General features: G+C 36.6%; 2 protein-coding genes across 5 annotated transcripts; both read right to left on the bottom strand.

Moving 5' to 3' along the window:
• Window positions 1-907: 907 nt before the first annotated feature.
• LOC115447375 lies at window positions 908-5,150 on the bottom strand. Of its 2 annotated transcripts, none has more exons than XM_030174407.2 (5): window positions 4,896-5,150; window positions 4,448-4,557; window positions 3,392-3,537; window positions 2,468-2,579; window positions 908-1,089 (listed from the first exon to the last, which is right to left on the bottom strand). In XM_030174407.2, the coding sequence occupies exons 1-5, from the start codon at window positions 5,002-5,004 to the stop codon at window positions 955-957; spliced, it is 612 nt and encodes a 203-aa protein (XP_030030267.1). In that variant the 5' UTR covers window positions 5,005-5,150; the 3' UTR covers window positions 908-954. The 2 variants fall into 2 exon arrangements, with proteins under 2 accessions (XP_030030267.1, XP_030030266.1); XM_030174406.2 differs by having other exon boundaries at window positions 2,468-2,582; window positions 4,896-5,145.
• Window positions 5,151-5,606: 456 nt separating this feature from the next.
• On the bottom strand, window positions 5,607-21,456 carry LOC115447363 (protein wech). Of its 3 annotated transcripts, none has more exons than XM_030174390.2 (2): window positions 21,092-21,456; window positions 5,607-13,120 (listed from the first exon to the last, which is right to left on the bottom strand). In XM_030174390.2, exon 2 carries the CDS (start codon window positions 13,089-13,091, stop codon window positions 10,752-10,754), a length of 2,340 nt encoding a protein of 779 aa, XP_030030250.1. In that variant the 5' UTR covers window positions 13,092-13,120; window positions 21,092-21,456; the 3' UTR covers window positions 5,607-10,751. The 3 variants fall into 3 exon arrangements, with proteins under 3 accessions (XP_030030250.1, XP_030030251.1, XP_037295184.1); XM_030174391.2 differs by having other exon boundaries at window positions 21,298-21,456; XM_037439287.1 differs by lacking the exon at window positions 21,092-21,456 and adding an exon at window positions 13,629-13,838.
• Between the last annotated feature and the right edge of the window lie 87 nt (window positions 21,457-21,543).

The raw sequence follows: 21,543 nt of genomic DNA, 5'->3' as shown, positions 1-21,543 counted from the left end.
ATATTTTTATATCGACTTTCACGACTCACTAATACCCAATAGGCTATCCCGCTGTCACACACAACTCTATTTTTTTTAAATCAGTGCTGGCTTTACACCGTGCACAAAGTTTGGGTTCGATTTACTCGTGAAGTCTACTTACGGGAAAAATATTATAATCTACATTTGCGTTCAATCACCGCAACACCGCGTACCTAGTGCAGTTCCTTTATTGCGGGACGAAAAAGAGGCAAGTTAATTGAGGAACGCTGCGATGCGCGAAGCTACGAAACCGACTACATTCGCATTTCGCGATTTTCACGGCATTTCCCGTCACGAGTGTGAAGCTGCCATTATAAGCCTATGTCAGTAGTAACACACAATTGAATATATCATAATCATATTATTGCGTTTTATGGAATATTTCATCTAATTAAATTAGTATTACGCATAGCTAATGGTTTCAAAACAGGACTAGTATGGCAGGACCTCGCTTTCGTCATAACTCGACAGTAAATCTTATTTTATAGTGTGCGTCCTGACGGTCTACGCATCGCGCAAGCGCTATGTAATACACCGGATTATAATGGCGCGTGGGGTGCGATCAATTACCATTTTGAGTTCAATAATTTAATGTATAATATCTGATAGCGACATTAATACGAATTTGATTAGGACATTATTATACGAGCGAACACATGCGCTCTCCAGCGAGCACTAAGGACAGCCGTTCGTTTATTCATGTCCACAATCCGCTTGTCCGATGTCTACCTCCGATTGTTATCCAAATTAATACATGTTCAAACGATATTAAATGAACAAATATACGAACATTAGGCAATGCGAATTAAATTAATATTATGGTTTGACCTGCAGATTTTCGGTGGGTCGTCAATCTGTGTTTATAGCTCGTAGATTAAAACGAAAATTATAAGAAAATAAAACAATTATTTGTACTATGCTATACTATTTTAACTAAAACAATCCATATTCTAATTGCTCGCCTACAGTCAAGTTGCTGACGAATTGAATGTTGTCGGCGACTTCGTTGCACAGTAGCGCTAAGCCTGTCAACTGATCTTCATCTCGAGGATGGAAGTTGTAAACAAGCTGCAACAAAATATTTTTTACTGCAAAATGGAGAATCACGCTGAACTCTGCAATTAAAATATTGTACTCGTCCATTATTAGGGTGGTTTAGACTCAAAGCCAGTATTGGTGGTCCAATGTAGAACCCCCTATCTTTAAGTTAGCATAATATGTCTAATATTGTTATTTTACCAAATCGGCTCAAGGTTTTAGTCAGTAGGTACACAGGTGTAGCAAATTAGTATTAGGTGTAGTTATAGGCATATTTATCAACAATACAGAAGTCTATTGAGAAGTCTCAATGCTGACATTTTCTGTGTTAAGTTCACGGAATTTTCCAACGCCGGAAAAACGACCAAAATACCCTAATTTGAATGGAAAATTTTGAATGGAAAGTTTTGTTGCGTAAGTTAAAAAAATGTGTTGCGCACTTTTTCAAGTCGAGATTAAATTGAAACACGATTCCTTTGCTCGAATAAATTAGGAAAAATAATATTCTCTATTCTACTATTGAAAACATTTCTTTCGTCTCGACCTTACGAGTTCTTTGTCACTTATTTCGTGACGTATATGCCGTAAATCATAGATAACGAGTGTAATAAAAACTGATTTCGTCTGCACGGTGACATTGAATCAACGCCTTGACCTTAGACGACGGCGACTATTAGATAAAGCGGTCACGGCCTAGTTCGGACGGTAACATCGATAAAAATATATCGAAAACCAAGTTAGACATTATTTACGTAGAGTTCATTGGATTTTAGCTGTTTGTAGAGAAAGTTTTGAAAAATGCCATGGGACACGATAGGTCTCTTCGTTAATGGCCTATAGATACAAGAGATGGAATGGAATCATCTCATGTTTTAGGTACTCCCTACCATGCCAATTTTAAACACAGTAGTAAATAACAGGAGTTCAAAGCGCACTGTCTTCATAATCTTTATTCGAATTAAGGAGACAGGATAGTGTGGCGCATTTTCATAGAAAGACATTTAGGTAAGAACGCATTCTAAAAATGTTTTATGACATCAAATATTACAATATATTCGTTTTGCAACTATATTTTACTAGGGTATTATGGGTAATGCACACACCTCTGACTTTTCTAAAAAACTATGTTTTCTTTGTGAATTACCGCTTGCTTTAACGGTGAAGGAAAACATCGTGAGGATACCTGCATACCCTTCGAAATTCTCTATAGGAATTTTCGAGGGTGAGTGAAGACTATCAATCCGCACTGGGCTAGCGTGGTTGACTAAGGCCTAATCCCTCTCAGTAGTAGAGGAGGCCATTGCCCAACAGTGGGACAGTATATATAATACAGGGCTGATTTTACTATTATATTATGAGTAGTGATAAAGGAAAAGAGTATTAAATACAATAGATTTAAGATATTTACCAACAAAAACTCATCGTACGTAATCCAGCCGTCTCCGTCCGTGTCCGCGGCGTGAAATTTTTCTTTCCGCACCTCTATGGTGCTGTCATCTCCTAGGCTCTCCAACACTGCACTGCTGCGGATGTAGGAATCGTAATATTGACGGGTGAAGCTAACTGACTCAAGCAATATTAAGTTTTATACATATTTGGAACCAGCATATTTTTCTGTTTTTGGGTTTATATAAAAATTATCAAAAAAAAGTGTCACGTCAATTAGCCTTTTACTCTTTAATATATTTTTATAATCCAATGTACTGTTCGGTTACGAATTGTTTAAATAATTTAGGTACTTAGGCCTTCACAATAAACATTATAAGTAGGTACTAAACCTATCTTTTTAAATATTTTTAGGAAATATCATGTCTACAAATATAGATACGAATGCTTGTAGTGGAATACGGTAAGAAATATTTTAATCAGTAAAAACTAAACAGCGTCTTATTTTAAGACGCTTAATTATTTGATACAAAAAATAACGTGTGCCTAGTGGCCCGTGTTCGAGTAAAAAAATGAAAAAAATCCTTTTAAAACACAGTTTTTTTTTATTCGGCACGCAATGACTCTCCTGCACCTGGTGGTATGCGGAGTCGGGCCCAGATAGCTGCTAATAGAGAGTCGACTGATATTAAATGATTGTCCTCGCTACTCCACAGAATTATGTCGGACTGTTCGAAATATACTTCAGGTACTACAGTGGCGAAAGATAAAATAAATCGAAAGGAATGAGGAAATATATGCATGGATGCGGTCTGCAAATTGTTTGATGATAATAATTAGATTCTACAGAAATTCTACATAAACAGGCCTCCCGTTTATGGCAGGATCGGGTTATATGAACTGATACCACTGAGGTACTATTTACGAGGTAGATAAACAAACTAACAAGTCATCGAATGCTAGCATGCCGTTCGACTGGTTGTCAAAGAGCAGGAACAAACTGTGCAAGTTGGCGATGGTGACTTCGTTCCAGCCCGGGAAACGGTTCACCACCTTCTGTATGCTCCATCTGCGATCCTTTTCTTTCATCTCCTATTATAAGTACACATGTTTTAGTTTGTACTTACTAGCGTTTGTTTGCAAATTCCTATCTTTTTCTTGCATTTGCTTAAGCAATATAAATTAATTTAACACGCTATTACAATCCTACTCCCTTTAAATTTTATATTGATAAATGTCGTTCCTTCCTTCCCATTTTGTAAAAGACACAAACTTGGAACTCTGTTCAAAACTCTAATCCGCGATGATGTTTGCTAAGTGACGATACGCACCTTGGACTGAAAGCTCCTTGTTACAATTACCAAGTCAGACAACCATGTATAGATTTTTCTATCATGATCGTTTCGGGTTTGGATTCCCCAGCTTAACGTTATACAGTAGCTTGGCTGTGCCCCTGGAATTGCTATAGAGTATGCGTGGCAGGCGACACTCACCATCAGGCAATCTACTTGCTTGTTTGCCTACTAAGTTAAAAAGATTTTATTTTTTTCCCAATGGAATAAAAAGTTAGGCAGATCGGTCGAGAAAAGTTTAGGGGAGGCTTATGTTCAATAATAGACTTCCTTAAGCCTTGTTCTCTATCAGCCGTTTTCAACAAACGATCCCAATCTCAATCTTCAATCCGATACCGAGAATGAACCAATTAAATAACTCATTTGTAACCATGTCAAAATACTTTGTTCTGATTGGTCGATCTTTGACATACTTATATCGTAAAAAGCAATTAGAATCGTTTATTGAAAATGGGGGTTAGACAGTGTAAACTCGTAACACAACTGTGTTATCTTCGTGAAATTAGCGTGGAATGGTATTTATGCCGATTTCTATCGTCTTAAATGCGACGCGGTGCGTTACGTTATGCCCTGTCAAAATAAAGTGTGGCAAAGAAAATAACGTCCATGTAGGTGATGACAATAAGTTGCATTATACACCAAGAACTCACTTGATTGTATTGCCGTTGTTCCGCTAATCTCTTGTAGAATAAATCTACTAGCTTATCGTAATCTGTCATCGGCATCTTCTGTGCGTCGGAAACTTTCTTGTGTGGCTCGCCTATACAATATTTTCACAACTATTATATATTAGTAAAAGCGAGTAAAATAAGAATTAAGGTGTGAAAAACGAGAGCCAGATCGCAATTGTTACCGGAGTAAGCAAATTATTTTTTATCTAAATTCTAACCCCCTTATTCATAGACGTTATTTATATAAGTTGCAGCATTGCTGTGATAACAAGTCTGTTTCTCAGTGCTGACGACATGGCAGCCTTCGCAATGCGTAGACATAGGGCAGTTGTGATTGGCTAATACTGAGATAAACTTGAATTTATTTGGCTGTCAGATAAACAAAGCTGAACAAACAGCAAGCTGTCAGATAAACAAAGCTGTATACCTGTAGCAGTAAAATCCTCCTGTCTATAAAAACAAATCGGCTTCCGCTTCACCGGGTATTCGAAAAACCTTCCCAGGCCCGAGAATAGGGCGCTGATCTGATGTCCCATTGTTACGTCTAACAACGCATTCAACCAAATTATTATAGAGATAACGTGGAGATAACACAAACTGGCATGTTTGACATTTTTTTTTCTTCAATTTATTAGTGGCCAGCAATAACATATTACAAAAAAGGTGGCCTTCATATTGTCAAGCATTATTTTATGTTCTACAGAAATATGTATTATCTGTGCGCTATATTTTTGGAAATATTTTTCATGTCCACATCAGGCAACAAGTTTAAAATTCGAACCTATATTACAAATAGGTATTATAAGAAAATGTTATGACGTGTTCTTTTTATTTATATTTACGTTCGTTCCAAATTAAAGTAAACTAACATTAGCCTTTGTATTGATCAATCTGGAAGACTGATTAATTTTAGCTCAAGTACGTAATTAAAGACACTGTCCTTTTGATATACCCAAATTAATAAATTATTTCTAAGAATATATAAGTAGAATCTAAGAATAGAATACATCTTCGCCGAATCTATGGAACGAATTGATTTGACAAATATAGTGTTTGTATCTGAGGTTTGTATTAGTTGTAGTTAAAGTACCAAGGGAAAGAGGTATTGGTAAGTGGATATGAAATGAAAACACCAATATCCTATCAATCACTTGATTAATTTCTCATACAAAATTCCATTAAAAATTTCAAAAATCTGACATTATATAGCGTCATACACGAATTGATAAGATTAGAAATAATAAGAATCAAAGTAATATTTTACCGAATGGGTAAAAACATGTAAAATGAAACATGGTAGGCAGTAAATTATTCTAAATTAAAATATAGGAACATTTATAAAATTTCAGTCTTCTTCAACATTATTACAGAAGAGTAACATAAGATATAGATATAAAAGAAAAAGACTGTTGTCTACCTTCGATTACATGCTAACTATATACGAGAGAGATAAATGTGCTATATTATAATACTATTTCTATTAAATATTACATAAAACCGACCGGTGACTGATTATTGGGTGCTAACACTACACAAACTTCTTATAATAGTAGACAACAGGCTTCTAAAGCGGTGATCTGACCACCGTTACAATATACCCAATCAGTCTTTAATACTTTACAAAATGAGGTAGACGCGGTCATAAATTTGAACACAACTACATCCCGCGCGGGCCGGCGGCGCTGGAACCGCGGCACGTCGCCCCGCGGCGGGGTGATATACAAAAATACTACTTATCTCAATTACACATGATATCGACGGCTGCATTCGCCTGCCCTTCGTATTGTACATCGCATTGATGTTGCCGGACGCGCACATACATTTACAATAACAATAACGTTACTACAAAGCAACGCACGCGGAGAGCCGGCGAGCGGGCGGACCGCGACTGGCTCGACCGTCGGGCCTCCGAGCACTTCCGCGACAAAGGGCACGCGACTGCAATAAAGCTAATACTAACACAACACAAGCTCCTAGTTAACGTTACAAAAATACAGCGATCGTAAAATAGCACGAAAATGGCTCAATACGGTAGCTTCAAATCTCAATACACCATAGTCATATTGCAGTATATGGGTGTTGCGTCTTATTGTGGTGTTCGCACGGCTGCTAGTTCAAGCTACAAACCGTACTCTACTGGTGCTGGATCACAATCGACGGTTAGCGATTGCGCGTTACTCTTTAGCACTAAAAAAACTTGTACAAAAATTACCATCACGCTTCGATTATTATTTAGTTGTCAATTTTATTGTATTTATCACAAAACCACAATTATACTGCTAGCAGCTAGCAGCTCTCACAATGTACGCGCCTCGCATTCACGCGATCAAATACATTTTCGTTAATTTCATGATTATGTCAGAAGTGTGTTGCACACGGACCCGCGCTGCCGCCTTCATAAAGCGAACACGTCCTACGATCTCGACGTTCTAACCGACATAACACACTCGTGATATATCCACAAAATACTTTACATTAACAAAAATAATTCAAATAAAACAATTTATATCAAATTAAATGCTGATTTTAAAATTAAGTAATGCATCAGCAGCTTTCAGCTAATTCACTTACAAAACGACGACCTCTGGCCGGTTTTCTTTGAAAATTTGACTTTTGTTTGATAGTGTTAGAAGTATATGATTGATTGGTATAGTAGAATATACAATACTTATGTTTAGTAAGAGTGTAACATGGAATACTATAATATCTGTATTAAATATAACTGTAGGGACTATCATTGGAAATGTAATCATTCTTAAAACTGTTAAGTGGCATAAGTGTGCAAATTGCACCAGATCGGTGACATTCTTAGAAGCCGCCGCTCCGCACAAAACCAATGGATATTGGGAAATTGCTTTGCAAATCCGTCTAGAACGACACAATAAGCGTCGGGTTAAAACTATGAGATTCGTTGTCGGCAATGTAAATATTGTAGGTTGAGACAAAATAATACAAAATCCCAAAGAGTTAAAGGTAAAACTGCATTATATGCAACATATTATTTTTAAAATAACTTAATACTTTAATAATGGCACTGAACAAAAAGTTAATTAACTGGAAACAAAAAAATATTTACGTGATATTCGGAGTTAAGATTCACATTCAAGACGCAATACACTGCACACAATTTAGAGCGACTTCACACGTAACGTCTTCGCTCGCGCTCACACGGCGCTAACTATTCATATTGGCTCAAACTTTCTTCGTGCACGCCTTACATACAAATAATTTTCAGCATCGAATCACCTTCTGATAAGATCTTATAAACTAGAAACCTTTGACAAATCGGCGGATTTCGAAAGAATATATAAATAATTTGAACTCTACCATTTACGTAAGTTAATAGATACACGAGCTGGTATGTTGAGTTCGGCCCAAAATGAAAAGCTAACACATAAACCAACACATTAGGCACCTTACGTATCTGATAATGTTTGCAGCACTCATTGACATCCAGCCTACGCCACTCGCGTGAGCTCAAGCCGAAACTAATACACCACACACACATCGTATCGAACATTTTATCTATTTCCGTCATTCACTACTAATATAAGCTTCAAACAACAATTTTCGTATACAACACATTCAGACTCACGAAACAGTCAATTGCATACTTATTAATCCAAACCTTACCAATTCTACTTGCCCGCATGAAAATTTTTGTTTGAAGCCAAACACTAATGGATACCACATAAACGTATCTTAGTCTAGCGTAACTCTAAGTACAAAGGTGAAAAACTTTAATCTAGACGTATTGTAACTTACAAGTATAATTATGCTTTAGATGGAGAACATTGACATTGCTTTTATACAATATAGACGAGATAATTTTTTTGATAGTTATTTCAACGATTTCCGTTATTATAATCAGTTTTAGATAAGCGTGTTGTATGATACGTGTATGAGTATGTACGCTGTTGTACGCCACTGACAGCAGTAACAACAGTTTTGCATAAATGCATACCTCCCCTTCCAAGTGCCAACACGACACAAACCAGTTGCCAGTTGTAGTCTGTTGTTCGTATACCATTTCTTTCGTGGGAATATCGATCAATGAAAGGGGTATAACGGGTGTTTAACAACACATCGACTTCTCTTGTGACAAAATTACCTTAAACACGAGAGATTTAATTTAAAAACAAATGTATAAAACCAAGTATATGTTGTTTAATGCTGACACCAGATTAGGGCGGGAGACTAGAATAAGATATTTTAAAAACAGAACGCGACTAGCGTTTTTGCGCAAACGCAACATACGACACGCCACGTCTAAAACCGGCCTTAATTTAACTATATTATAACTATACCGAAGTCTAATCAAGCAGTAACAATATTATAATATTAAATACACATCGAGCCCCAAGCAGATTAACTGATATATTTTAATTGTTTTATTATAATCCGTTAATGACCCAAGTACCAAAGCATCCATTAAATGTACGAATGTTAAACTATTTTTTTATTATTGCATATTGGTACAAGTGCTATCTGCTCTGCTATCGACGTGTACACAAACTGCAACATCCCCAAATATATTACCAGTTGTATGATGCATTTAATATTAAATTTTATGACCGTAGCGATAAAGTTTAATTTTAAAAGATGCATATTCAAATGGTGACTACAGCAGGGATCGGAGAGTAAGAGTAACTACAAGGACACAACGATTACATCGAAACGAGAAGGTTCGTGGAACCGACTGCGTCCCATTGGCATGCAACTAAACTTACTTGTACAGTTAACTATATTAAGTGAACACATACTGACTGAACACATAGTAGTTTATATTAATGCTACTTAATCATACATTTGAAAAATAGAACATTTCATAGATTTCATATTTCTTTTTCAAAAAAGAATTTCACTATAATATTTGAACTAATACAAAAATTTTGATTGTATAAAAACACAGTGATAATATAAAATCAATTAAAATTATTATCAATGTAATATATAAATCTATAAATTAGCTAGTTTCATAGATAAGTCCGTAGAGTCCCTGCCTACAACACTCTCAACTAAATTTAATCCAGAATAACTGGGTATTACAGCTAAACGCGTTAAATTAGAAAATAACAGTACAATTAAAATTTCTCAACAGAATCCTACTCAGTCAAGTCGTTCCTTTGAAATTGTCAGTCGAAAGATTTAAAGTAGATATAAAAAAAAAGGTTTCAAAAAGAAATTAAAAATATCACTTCTAAGATTTTTAACGAATCACCAAAGAAATGTGGCGCTTCACCGCCATTTTGTTCATCTACCTGCCGATACGTTACAATTATAATACCTAATAATTTTGGTAATTAAACGCAGTTCGTTTGCGGCGCGCCCTCGCCGCCCCGCCGCCGCCCGCGCCCCCGCCGCCCCCGACGGCCCAACCATCATCTTTAAGACAGTCTTCTGAAGTCAGTCTCAAAGTTTTATTGCATTGATTCTGTTGCTCAACACAGTTCCGATAATACAACATTCACTCCCATCCAAACAAATTCGATTGAAGGAACACGGAAGCAACTAAACGAAATAAAATAAAATCATTTTAAGCCAATACAGCGTTCGCATCGCCGATAAAAATACTATAATACGATTAAAATATTATATGCACCTAAATCATTATGCGAAATAATAATTTATCATAAAAATACATGTCAACGTTCGTTAATCAATTTAACCAAGTTAAAAAAAAAACGTAAAATGTAACATTTTGGAAAAATACTTTTCAAGTTATCTCTTTAATTTATCTCACATTAAAAATCTTTTACATCACATCGTGATAAGTATTCCATAATAGTAAGTATATTTTTCTCTATGTATTTTGCTAATGCAGTTTTACTATGTCAGAGACCGGATCGGTATGTAAATATATGTACGTTACAAGTTAATAATACAGTTTACCTAATGATTAACTATTAGTTTGGTGTTATCTATAGTATCGATTATAAGACAGCTATTATAATAATAATTATTGCGGCTTCTAAATGATGCTGTAATTTACATTGCAAACATTGTTTGGTCCTTACAGACTAGGCTAATACGGAAACAGAAATCGAATCATACATTGGTAACGAAAAATAATATGGACTTAGAGAGAATTATATTCGTCATGAAGGTGATCACTCGCGGCAGCGATCGATCACACCACGCGCAAGCCATGCTCGATATGAACCTTTCCAAACGTTAATAATAAAATTGGCACATTGTCAAAGAAATCACAACTTAAACGAAACAAAATAAAATACGGGGACCTTAGGTCCGAGAACTCAGTTTGTCTTAATATAAAATATATTTAATACACTTTGATGTATTGTTTGCCATGGGAGCCGATGTCGCGTGCGGTGTCGGGCAGCGTCTCAAACAGAACCACCAGGTACCCCTCGGGCGTCAGCGCCACGTCACTGGGCCGGTCCTTGTCATCGAGGCCCGGACTCTTCAGGTCCACGGCCCACAGTATGCGAAGCTCCGATGTAAACACCAGCACGCGATGATTTTTCGAGTCCGCCACTATTATGCGACCGTCGTCATCCGTCACTATTCCCGAAGGACGATTCAGTTCCCCTATGCCCGAGCCCTCACGCCCTACACAGTATAGAACTTTCGTCAATGTCGGGTCAACCATCAGGAGGCGGTGGTTCTCGAAGTCAGACACGATAATGTTGCCTGTCGTCGTGAAGCACACTCCTCTAGGCGTCGTCGGACCTTTTAACATCTTCGCGGGGTTGGCTCCTTCGAAAACAAACTTAGTGATGTAAGTACCATCACTGGTAAAAAGTTGTATGCGATGGTTTCGTGTGTCAGTCACTACTATGTTCCCGAGGGTATTAACTGCTACGTCCCACGGGTACTGGAACTGACCGCACTCCTTCCCAAAGGAACCGAATTTAAGTATAAAGTTGCCAGAAGACGTAAATATTTGGACTCTATGATTATCTTTATCTATGACTATAATCCGACCGTAGGTATCAGTAGTTATTCCCGCCGGGAGATCGAACTCACCAGGACCCGTCCCTTTAGAGCCGAACATTGTTTTAAACTCTCCTCTATTGTTAAATATTTGTATTCGATTATTTCTACGATCAGCTATTATTATGTTACCTTCTCTATCTACACACAAACCCCACGGTCTAGACACTTGTCCTTCGTCCAGACCCTCTCTACCAAAAGAAAACATAGGGACGCCAGGAACCGGACTCCTCGTGGGTCTCACAGTAACCGACATCCAATACCCTGGGATGGCCTGTCCTACACCACGAGATGGATTGGAGTCCATTGCTATACTAGTTGTGATGCTGTGATCGTAATAATTAGTAGATCTGGTAGGTGTGCTTGAGTAATCAGGAAGCGAACGTAAACTATTAGCGGCTAGATTATAGCTGAGATGCGAAAAACTGGGAGCAGATTGCAAAGAGCCGAGCGACAAGAAAGACTGGCGAGACGGCAGCGTGGACACCGTGTTAAGAGAATGCAACGAACTCACTGGCGCAGACTGGACATCACATTGTCTTTTCAACTGATCCACTAGGTCATAGTTCGGCGGTATGAACATAATTCTCTCTTCCGTCAAATACATATTTTTAAACATACAAGAGAAGTAATCTACCTGAGCCCTACCTTTTTCCTTAGCCATAAATAAATCTATACTTTCAGAGTCCATACTACGCACTAGGGTTTCGTTAGTGTGAGCTAACCCGGCCAATATCCCCCGCAGGGTGTTCATATGGTCGGTCAACTCGTTCATCTTCGCCTGGCGCATTTTTTCGACTTTATCCAATAAATATTTCTCCCGATCCTCGATAGCTTGAGCGTAACAACGCATAGCTTTCCTTATTTTCATATTAGCCTCTGCAGTTTCCTTTTCGTAAGCTTTAGACATCGCCACTGCACGGTCTATGGCTGTTTTAATCGCTTTAGTTCCGGTTTTGGTATCTTCTATAGCTCTGAATACTCCTATACGACACATATCGAGGGCACCTTTGATGGGCGAGTAACAATGATCCTTGTGCACCCAAAGCGTACATTCCTGACATATGAAGATGATACAAGCCTCACAGTAATATCTGACAGGGTCCCCGTGCAGCTCGCAATACATAATTTCCTTTTCATTATTCACAGAGTTGGGTCGCGCACCGATTGGCGATATTTGGTGTATAGGGAGTAGTGTGTGATCTCTCAACTGGCAGTCAGATGTGACTTTGTGGCTGCATTCGTGGCAAAAGAGATCGTTGCATTCGAGACATCGTGTGGTCGGCGAGCGCTCCTCACATCGGAAACAAGTTATGGACACGGAAGAGGAGGTGCCCGGCGAGCCACTGGAGTTGTCTTCTTTGGTTTGATGTTGATTGTTATTGTTGGAAGAGACATTGTACTCACGGCTGGTGCCGACGGGGTTCTGCAGCGAGCTGCTGGACGGCAGCGCCCAGATGTCGTAGGGGATGGCGGATGAGGTGGATGTGGAGGCGGTCGGCTGCATGCCGGAGGGCTTGTTCATGTTCTCCAACAGGTTGCAGATGATGTGGGTCATGGCGAGCGGGTCCTCCTGGTCGGTGGCGGAGGCGCCGCCGCCGTTAGCCGTCGACGTGGACGGGAGGCTGGACGCGAGCGACTGCGTCAAGTTCGCGAACGACGTCATTGTACGTCAAACACACTACGTCATGAGAACTGAAACAAAAATAATGATAATGAAATAAAAAAAAAATATTTACAACGATTATCAAATTAATATTATAACTAATATAATTAGCATTATTTCTCCGGACATAATATTGTATCATTTAAATTAGTAGCATTATTTCTGCATGTAAAATACCACAACTCCAAAGTTATTTATGGTTTTAAACGGGTGGTAATGTAAATTTACAATTTGCTAATAATAATATACATAATACATGACAATGAAATTAATTATAATGACACAACGTTTCAAGTTTTCATAAATATGGCTACTACTACGAAAAACAACAACTTATTACAGATGACCAATAAAACGTATACCCTATTAAAATTTAAACACCGAAAATGTAAATATAGTATTATAATCACTGGACATTAAGTTACGAACCCCCAATGCAATATAACCGATCAATACTATAAATAAATACAGCATTATCCGAAATGAAAAACAATCGATCGCTTCCAAATCTATAAAACGCACGCATTATCTACTTACATACATAAACGATGTCACAACTCGTTCCTACACTAACTTGGCATTTGTCACTTAACACCTAGCACTAACTGATTAAAAGAAAAAAAAAGTAAAACGGAAGCGCGTCACGATGCGTGTTGTGGACTGATTGCACTGAATCATTTCATATGGTGCAGTTTGCAAAAAAAATCCTTCCCAAAATCTTTTGTGCGCTCCCTACCACTACCCTTAGAACGCAGTAGGTAGCCACGTCGAGGGGAACAACCGCATAGGGGATCGTCGGGGCGGGAAAGAGAAAGATAATATGTGGCATTCCAAAATTTTCCATAATTTAGATAAGGAAGTTTGCTATGATTAGGGCTGGTGAGGTGCGTCTAGCCGCGTATTGATTTTGCAAAGATTTGAGTTCGACTACGATTTCAATGCTTGACTCATGTTACTTTATTATTATTGTTGAAATGAAGTATGTTCACAAATTAGATTTTCAATTTTAGAACGCTATTTTTTTTTAATTAAATTTGCAGACGTAAATTGCAAGATAAATTAAAGTTAATAGGGGCTCGACTAAAGTCGTTAATACATAGGTATTTCATAGCTCATATATCAAAGATTAGCTAAGGTTGTCAACCCTAAGACTAGAGAGCACAAAACGGATACTGGCGGACGTGCAACAGAGATGCAAGATACAGCTCTTGCTTACAAAGAATGGGACGCAAATATCAAACATTTATCGAGATTTTGTATTTCGGGAGCGGCAGCGTTGGTACCACATGCAGTGTTCGTGACCTTGGAAGACGAATGCGCGTGAGGCAGGTCCGGGAGCGGCCGCCATCTTAGCCCCTCCTCCCCAACGCCGAATCCCCGGGCACGCACCCCCGCCGCCCCTCTGTGTAAGTTTGAAGGGTGCCGAAAATCGATGTTTTCCCTCGTTACCCCCTATATAAAACGAAGGGCGCAGCCAGGGCACTGCACTATGACTCTCCTGTAATTCATTCTTCGGGCTATATCCAAATGTAATTACGCAATTCCACTTTTGCAATTTCATGAACGCTTTTTTGTTTTTTTTTTTTATATAATTTATCGAAAGCAAAGCGTATTCAAATTAAAACTTTCGTCTGTTTTTTGGAAACAAATGTTGCGCGGTTAGTCTAAAAATAAATTCTATTGGAATTAAAATAAAAGTTGTATAACCATAAAAATGGAAAGCAACTGAAATGAAATGTAATACGACCAAAATGTTACAACTGCGCATGTTGCGATCTATATTGCAATAAAATATGATTGAATGGACCATAAACGCAATGACGAATGAGGACTTAAATTATTTTGTATCATCGAAATATAAGCTATGGCTTAGCTATTTTGCGTCTATTTTAACACAACAAGGCTATAAAGTTAAAAGTGATTACTTTAAAAACTCGACATACAAATTCCATATTATCGGTATGAGACACCAACAGTCCCCATTTAATTTAAAAAGGACATGCAACCTGAGTAATGCACAATACTCCCGAGCAGGTAATGGACTACACGTTCATAGAAAAAATACAAAGATATTTTTTCTTATACCGGCAGGAAACAATAGACTTGCGCAGGTTGGGCATGTATCGACACTGTGCCCGCACCCTGCACTCTAGCCCTTAGCGACAAAGACTCCAGTGGTTGTCAACATTTCACATTGAACGCAACTTAATCTAAAATTATAATTATATGAAGCTATTTCTAAAATTATTTATCCATTTGTGAACATTCCGATTTGTCAAGCGGGTTGAAACTACATTTGTTCGATACAAGATGTATAATTATGGATCAATATTGGCATGATTTTTTCGCTTGAGGTAAATAAAGCTTTTAAAAATATAGATTATCAGGCCAGGGATACTTAAATATTAAAATTAGAGAGATTTCCCTTAATAAAACGACGAAGAATAAGAAAAATGGAATAACGTAACGATAATGCATAATAATGCAGCCTGTAATAAAAATATTAATACATTTTACACTAAACAAAATGTTGACAACCTTAGCAGAAAAATCTAAAAAATACCTGAATGAACAATTGGCCCTAAGCTCACACAGCTATTTACGGCGTTTCATTGAAACTTTACTATCATTGTCTTTGTATTTCATTGTTGTCCAGACCGTCATTACTGAGAAAAGTATTTATAGAACATTTTATAACAAAGAAAACAACTATTTGAAACCTTTAGGGAAGTATATAGATAAGTATAAATGTTACAAGAAAAAACAAACGTATTTATTGGCATTTTGATAGTTTACAACGCAAATAAACCTAACAAAATTGCATTAAAATGATAATATTCGGGGTAGTTTGAAACTAAACTACGACTTTTCTGTGTCTACATTCGAAACATATTTTTGGAAATTCGCCGTATGCGGAACAAATCGGCTCCCGCACCCGCATCTGCGTGAGAAAACCATCAAACCAGACCCGATATTACAAACGATGTAAAGTAAAATTTACTTATTATTTTGTTATATCGACTATTTTATCTCTACCAAAACATTTGACAAGTAATTCTCAACATTAAAATTAAACTATTTTTCGGATTTTATCGCGGTTTTTATATTTTAATTTTCTCCCGACGTTTCGAAGACTTTGCAGCCTTCGTGATCACGGGAGGGACTAAGGTGTTGGTCATCCGCAAAGTCAAATATACAATTTCTACCTACAATACTAGAATATTAAAACCGCGATAAAATCCGAAAAATAGTTTAATTTGAATGTCACATTTACGTAAACATAAGAAATATTAAGAATTTTCGAATCAAAAGTGCTTTAATTAAAAAATACCTTCTAACATTTGTTTCTAAGATACCCATTGTTCGAATTGATTCGAACGCGGACCCATCTGCAATCATTACGGGACATTTGCTGGGCGTACGGCGCATGCGAAATAAGTAAAGAGGGTAGCCATAGACGAGCATTAAGTCGAGATCTTGCGAAATTAAACGCGCTTGGGGGACTACGTTTCCGATACGCACAGTATCAAAACAGCTTTATGAATTCAATATTTCTTTTTCTTACATTTTCCTTTTGTTTTTGTTTGCTAGCACTTTGGTTGTGATTTACATTTAGTATCTAAAGATGAAAACGTTATTAAATTCATAAATTTTGGGGATATAAATAAAATTCGTTTCACAACGCAATTTACGATTTTTAATCATACTAGCCATTTCGACATTAGAATTAAACTTATATAAGTAACTAGCTTTTGCCCGCGGCTCCGCCCGCGTTATAAAGTTTTTCGGGCTAAAGTTTTCCGTTATAAAAGTCACGCTATATATTTTCCCGGGTGCCTATGTTCTTCCCAGGGTCTCAAACTGTCTCCATACCAAATTTTATCCTAATACGTTGGGTAGTTTTTGAGTTTAACACGTTCGGGCAGACCGATGCAGCGGGGGACTTTGTTTTATTATATATTTTTGTAGAACTTTTTAAGAGGAACAATCCCGTCATACATTATTGTTGCATAACTTTAACCGTTTACGCAGCGCACGCAACAGAAGCTCTCAAAACTAATAAATTGTCCCCGTTTTTGCATCATGTTTCATTACTGCTCCGCTCCTATTGGTCATAGCGTGACGATATATAACCTATAGCACTCCAGGAACAAAGGGCTATCCAACACAAAAATATTTTTTCAGTTCGAACCGGTAGTTCCTGAGATTAGCCATTACTGCTCTGCTCCTATTGGGTATAGCGTGATGATATATAGCCTATAGCACTTCACGAACAAAGGGCTATCCAATACAAAATGAATTTTTTAGTTCGAACCGGTAGTTCCTGAGATTAGCCATTACTGCTCTGCTCCTATTGGGTATAGCGTGATGATATATAACCTATAGCACTCCACGAACAAAAGGCTATCCAACGCAAAAAGAATTTTTCAGTTTGGACCGGTAGTTCCTGAGATTAGCCATTACTGCTCCGCTCCTATTGGGTATAGCGTGATGATATATAGCCTATAGCACTTCACGAACAAAGGGCTATCCAATACAAAATGATTTTTTAGTTCGAACCGGTAGTTCCTGAGATTAGCCATTACTGCTCTGCTCCTATTGGGTATAGCGTGATGATATATAGCCTATAGCACTCCACGAACAAAAGGCTATCCAACGCAAAAGAATTTTTCAGTTTGGACCGGTAGTTCCTGAGATTAGCCATTACTGCTCCGCTCCTATTGGGTATAGCGTGATGATATATAGCCTATAGCACTCCACGAACAAAGGGCTATCCAACGCAAAAAGAATTTTTCAGTTCGGACCGGTAGTTCCTGAGATAAGCATTACTGCTCCGCTCCTATCGGGTATAGCGTGATGATATATAGCCTATAGCACTCCACGAACATAGGGCTATCCAACGCAAAAAGAATTTTTCAGTTTGGACCGGTAGTTCCTGAGATTAGCGCGTTCAAACAAACAAACAAACAAACAAACAAACTCTTCAGCTTTATATAATAGTATAGTTTTTCAGTTTGGACCGGTAGTTCCTGAGATTAGCCATTACTGCTCCGCTCCTATTGGGTATAGCGTGATGATATATAGCCTATAGCACTTCACGAACAAAGGGCTATCCAATACAAAATGATTTTTTAGTTCGAACCGGTAGTTCCTGAGATTAGCCATTACTGCTCTGCTCCTATTGGGTATAGCGTGATGATATATAGCCTATAGCACTCCACGAACAAAAGGCTATCCAACGCAAAAGAATTTTTCAGTTTGGACCGGTAGTTCCTGAGATTAGCCATTACTGCTCCGCTCCTATTGGGTATAGCGTGATGATATATAGCCTATAGCACTCCACGAACAAAGGGCTATCCAACGCAAAAAGAATTTTTCAGTTCGGACCGGTAGTTCCTGAGATAAGCATTACTGCTCCGCTCCTATCGGGTATAGCGTGATGATATATAGCCTATAGCACTCCACGAACATAGGGCTATCCAACGCAAAAAGAATTTTTCAGTTTGGACCGGTAGTTCCTGAGATTAGCGCGTTCAAACAAACAAACAAACAAACAAACAAACAAACAAACAAACAAACTCTTCAGCTTTATATAATAGTATAGATAAAGTAGTACTTATTCACGACGTGTGAAACAGAGCGGGCGGCAATTATAATTACTACAAATACTTTACATGTAACATATAAAATCATTGATATTCATTATTTATAATTCCTAGCTGTATGGACTATTTATTGAGTATAAAGTTTTTTCAATAATTAAATTCCTTAAGCGGCTTTTAAATAGAACGCAAAAAAACATTTTTAGAAATGACTCTTATACCACTGTGGTTTGCGCGGCCTGTTTTATGCCTGCATTTCTTTTTGAAGACTTGTTTAGAGGATAAGTGCTCGGCGACCGAGCGCGGCCGGGGAATGATGCAAAACGTCTAGCTACACTAATTTTATAACCCAAAATGTACTTTAAAATAAACTGACAGTTTAACATTACTTTAAAAAAACGCAACTGTATGCGTCTGCATGAATTGAACATCTTTCATAAATTATTATATTTATCTACATTTATTGTATTAATTGGCAGAAACCACTAAATGCATAATTAGTAGCGATTTAAAAAAAAATGTCGTTAAAATTGCCCTCGTAAAAATTCGCAGATAACGAGTTTTCTTAGAAATATAACATTGTACATTAAACTCGAAAAAAAATTTAGAAAACATATTTATAAAATAGTTTTGTTTATTTCATATTAGCCCGTTTTTCAATAATAACACTAAGCTCAGTTCCCTTAAGTTCCCAGATTCTAGATTAAGGATTTTGTTGATCAGGTTTTAAATACAATATTATGAATTTTCATACATCTACTATATTTATAATCTATAATAATATATAAAGTTGAAGAGTTTTAATGTGCCAATGTCAGGAACTACTGGTTCGGATTGCAAAAAATCTTTTAGTATGGGATAGCGTACATGGGTAACATACACAACAACCATGTATTACATAATTGTTTCTCTCAAAAGATTCGAAAACATATAACATAAAAACATTTTAAAAGACCATGAATCCTTTTACAGCATTTTGACAAATATTTTTTGTGACATATTACATCAGGAGAAAACCCATTAAAAATAAAATATTCCAAAGATATTGCACTTTAATCAAAATTCTCACATAAATACATTTGATGTTCACAATACAACCATAGTCTGCTGTGGATATTCCTGTAAAACTTGATATGTATGAATAAAATCATATTCTCCATATTTTATTACATATCTTAAAATGTTAAATAATGTTTACTACAAATCAATTTAATATGAAGGACCTAGATAAAGGCCAAGAATTAAATCACCTGTACCAATAATAGTGTAGTATTATATGTGTGCTCATGGTGGAATATTGAGAAAATGTTTGTAACCACTGAAAATTCTATAATTAAAGAACCCCATGAATGATATCATTACTTTTAAGATACAATGTCACAATAATAAAATGTTGAGGTATTTTTGGAATTGAGGAAATATTGACAATACATTGAAGAGGATAATCACACAATAAGTAATTAAATCATCTGTATGTCAATTGATTTTATTGTCATATGATTATTTGTTCTTACTCATTTTTCTATGGAGGTAGACATGCTACATTCAGTATTTAAAAAAAAGTATCCTTTATGTAATATGTCAGAAAAAAATATAATGATAGTCCACCAGACCAAATTAGGAAGTTATGGAAGAAAACAATATTAACCCTACTGCAAGACATTCATTGGCCAAGAAAAATATTCATGAATAGCTTAATTACATTGAATTAGATTAGAAGATTTTTTTTGCAGCATTATGCGAGAATGCTGAGCTACATTTGGGCATTGACCCCAGGGAAGACAAATTAGCTTCAGTCTGAAATTATACACAATTTGATGAATTTTTAGGTAACAAAATTATAAAAAAAATTAAGGATTATTTTTTGTGTAAGTACCTCACTAAAGATTTTTACTCAATATTCTTTTTGTACTTTATATTTCAGACATAAATTATATGTATGAATTACGATTGTATATGCAATAAAGTGTAATACACACATTTATTACATTTTTATGTCTAGATTTTAATCAGACTTTTAATGCATAAAATTAAATAATTTGATTATTTATGAAAATAAATAATTTGGCCTCTAGATATTGGCTTATAAAACCTATGAAAGGTAGATAAAAAACAACATAATTAGTGTTATTAATCAAATCGATATCTCTTCACTCGACAAAGTTGTCATTATTTAGCATAACAACTTCAACATGGACACAAAGCTCTGACAAAGAAAATGTTCAAACGTTTTATAAACCGCGCAAAACAATACTAAAAATAACAGACAAACATTATAACGTACAAAGGGACGCAATAATGGTCGTGTTGTTGTCCAAGACCTTTTAATGTACGAGCAAAGCTTCCGTGAATCATCACTATCTACTGGCGTAGCACCGACTACCGACCCGCACTCACCGAAATATATCGAGTCTCCACAGAATTGCTGAATCACTAGCAAACATACGTACAACGCATCAAAGCATTTGCACTTTCTACTTGTCCATTTAAATATAAATCATACACGTCCAGTCACCGATAATTAATCGCGAATATATTTTCTACAATGCAGGTAGCTTGCTGTTGACTTTCAAACGTTAATTAAAATTTTCTCATATACATACATGTCCAGTAATATTATTGCACTAATTTCGAATACTGCTAAACCACCACAATTGCATATATTTCGCAATTATCGTTTATATTTATTTATTATCACAAAATAACACCATAAAAACATCAGCGGTGAATGAACGATCAATTGATTTAAAAAGTTTTGTCATCTTGTCTATGGTAAATTGACAAAACTAAGGTTGTTTTTACCGAATAATATAGGAAAAAAACGAATTTTGATTCGCCTATTTCCATTA

The sequence above is a fragment of the Manduca sexta genome, chromosome 16 (assembly GCF_014839805.1).
Source record: "Manduca sexta isolate Smith_Timp_Sample1 chromosome 16, JHU_Msex_v1.0, whole genome shotgun sequence".
In the NCBI taxonomy this organism is placed as follows: Eukaryota; Metazoa; Arthropoda; class Insecta; order Lepidoptera; family Sphingidae; genus Manduca; species Manduca sexta.
The sequence above is the reverse complement of the archived record's forward strand: the minus strand, read 5'-3'. Positions and strand labels throughout refer to the sequence as shown.

Bases quoted from the DNA above. Each gene is read 5' to 3' on its own strand.
- LOC115447375 (XM_030174406.2), bottom strand. From the start codon at position 5,004: ATGGGACATCAGATCAGCGCCCTATTCTCGGGCCTGGGAAGGTTTTTC. The intron at 4,558-4,895 runs GTATACAGCTTT...AATATTGTATAG, and splicing joins GGAGGATTTTACTGCTACAG to GCGAGCCACACAAGAAAGTT. The intron at 1,090-2,467 runs GTAAATATCTTA...ATTTTGTTGCAG, and splicing joins CGTACGATGAGTTTTTGTTG to CTTGTTTACAACTTCCATCC.
- LOC115447363 (XM_030174390.2), bottom strand. From the start codon at position 13,091: ATGACGTCGTTCGCGAACTTGACGCAGTCGCTCGCGTCCAGCCTCCCG.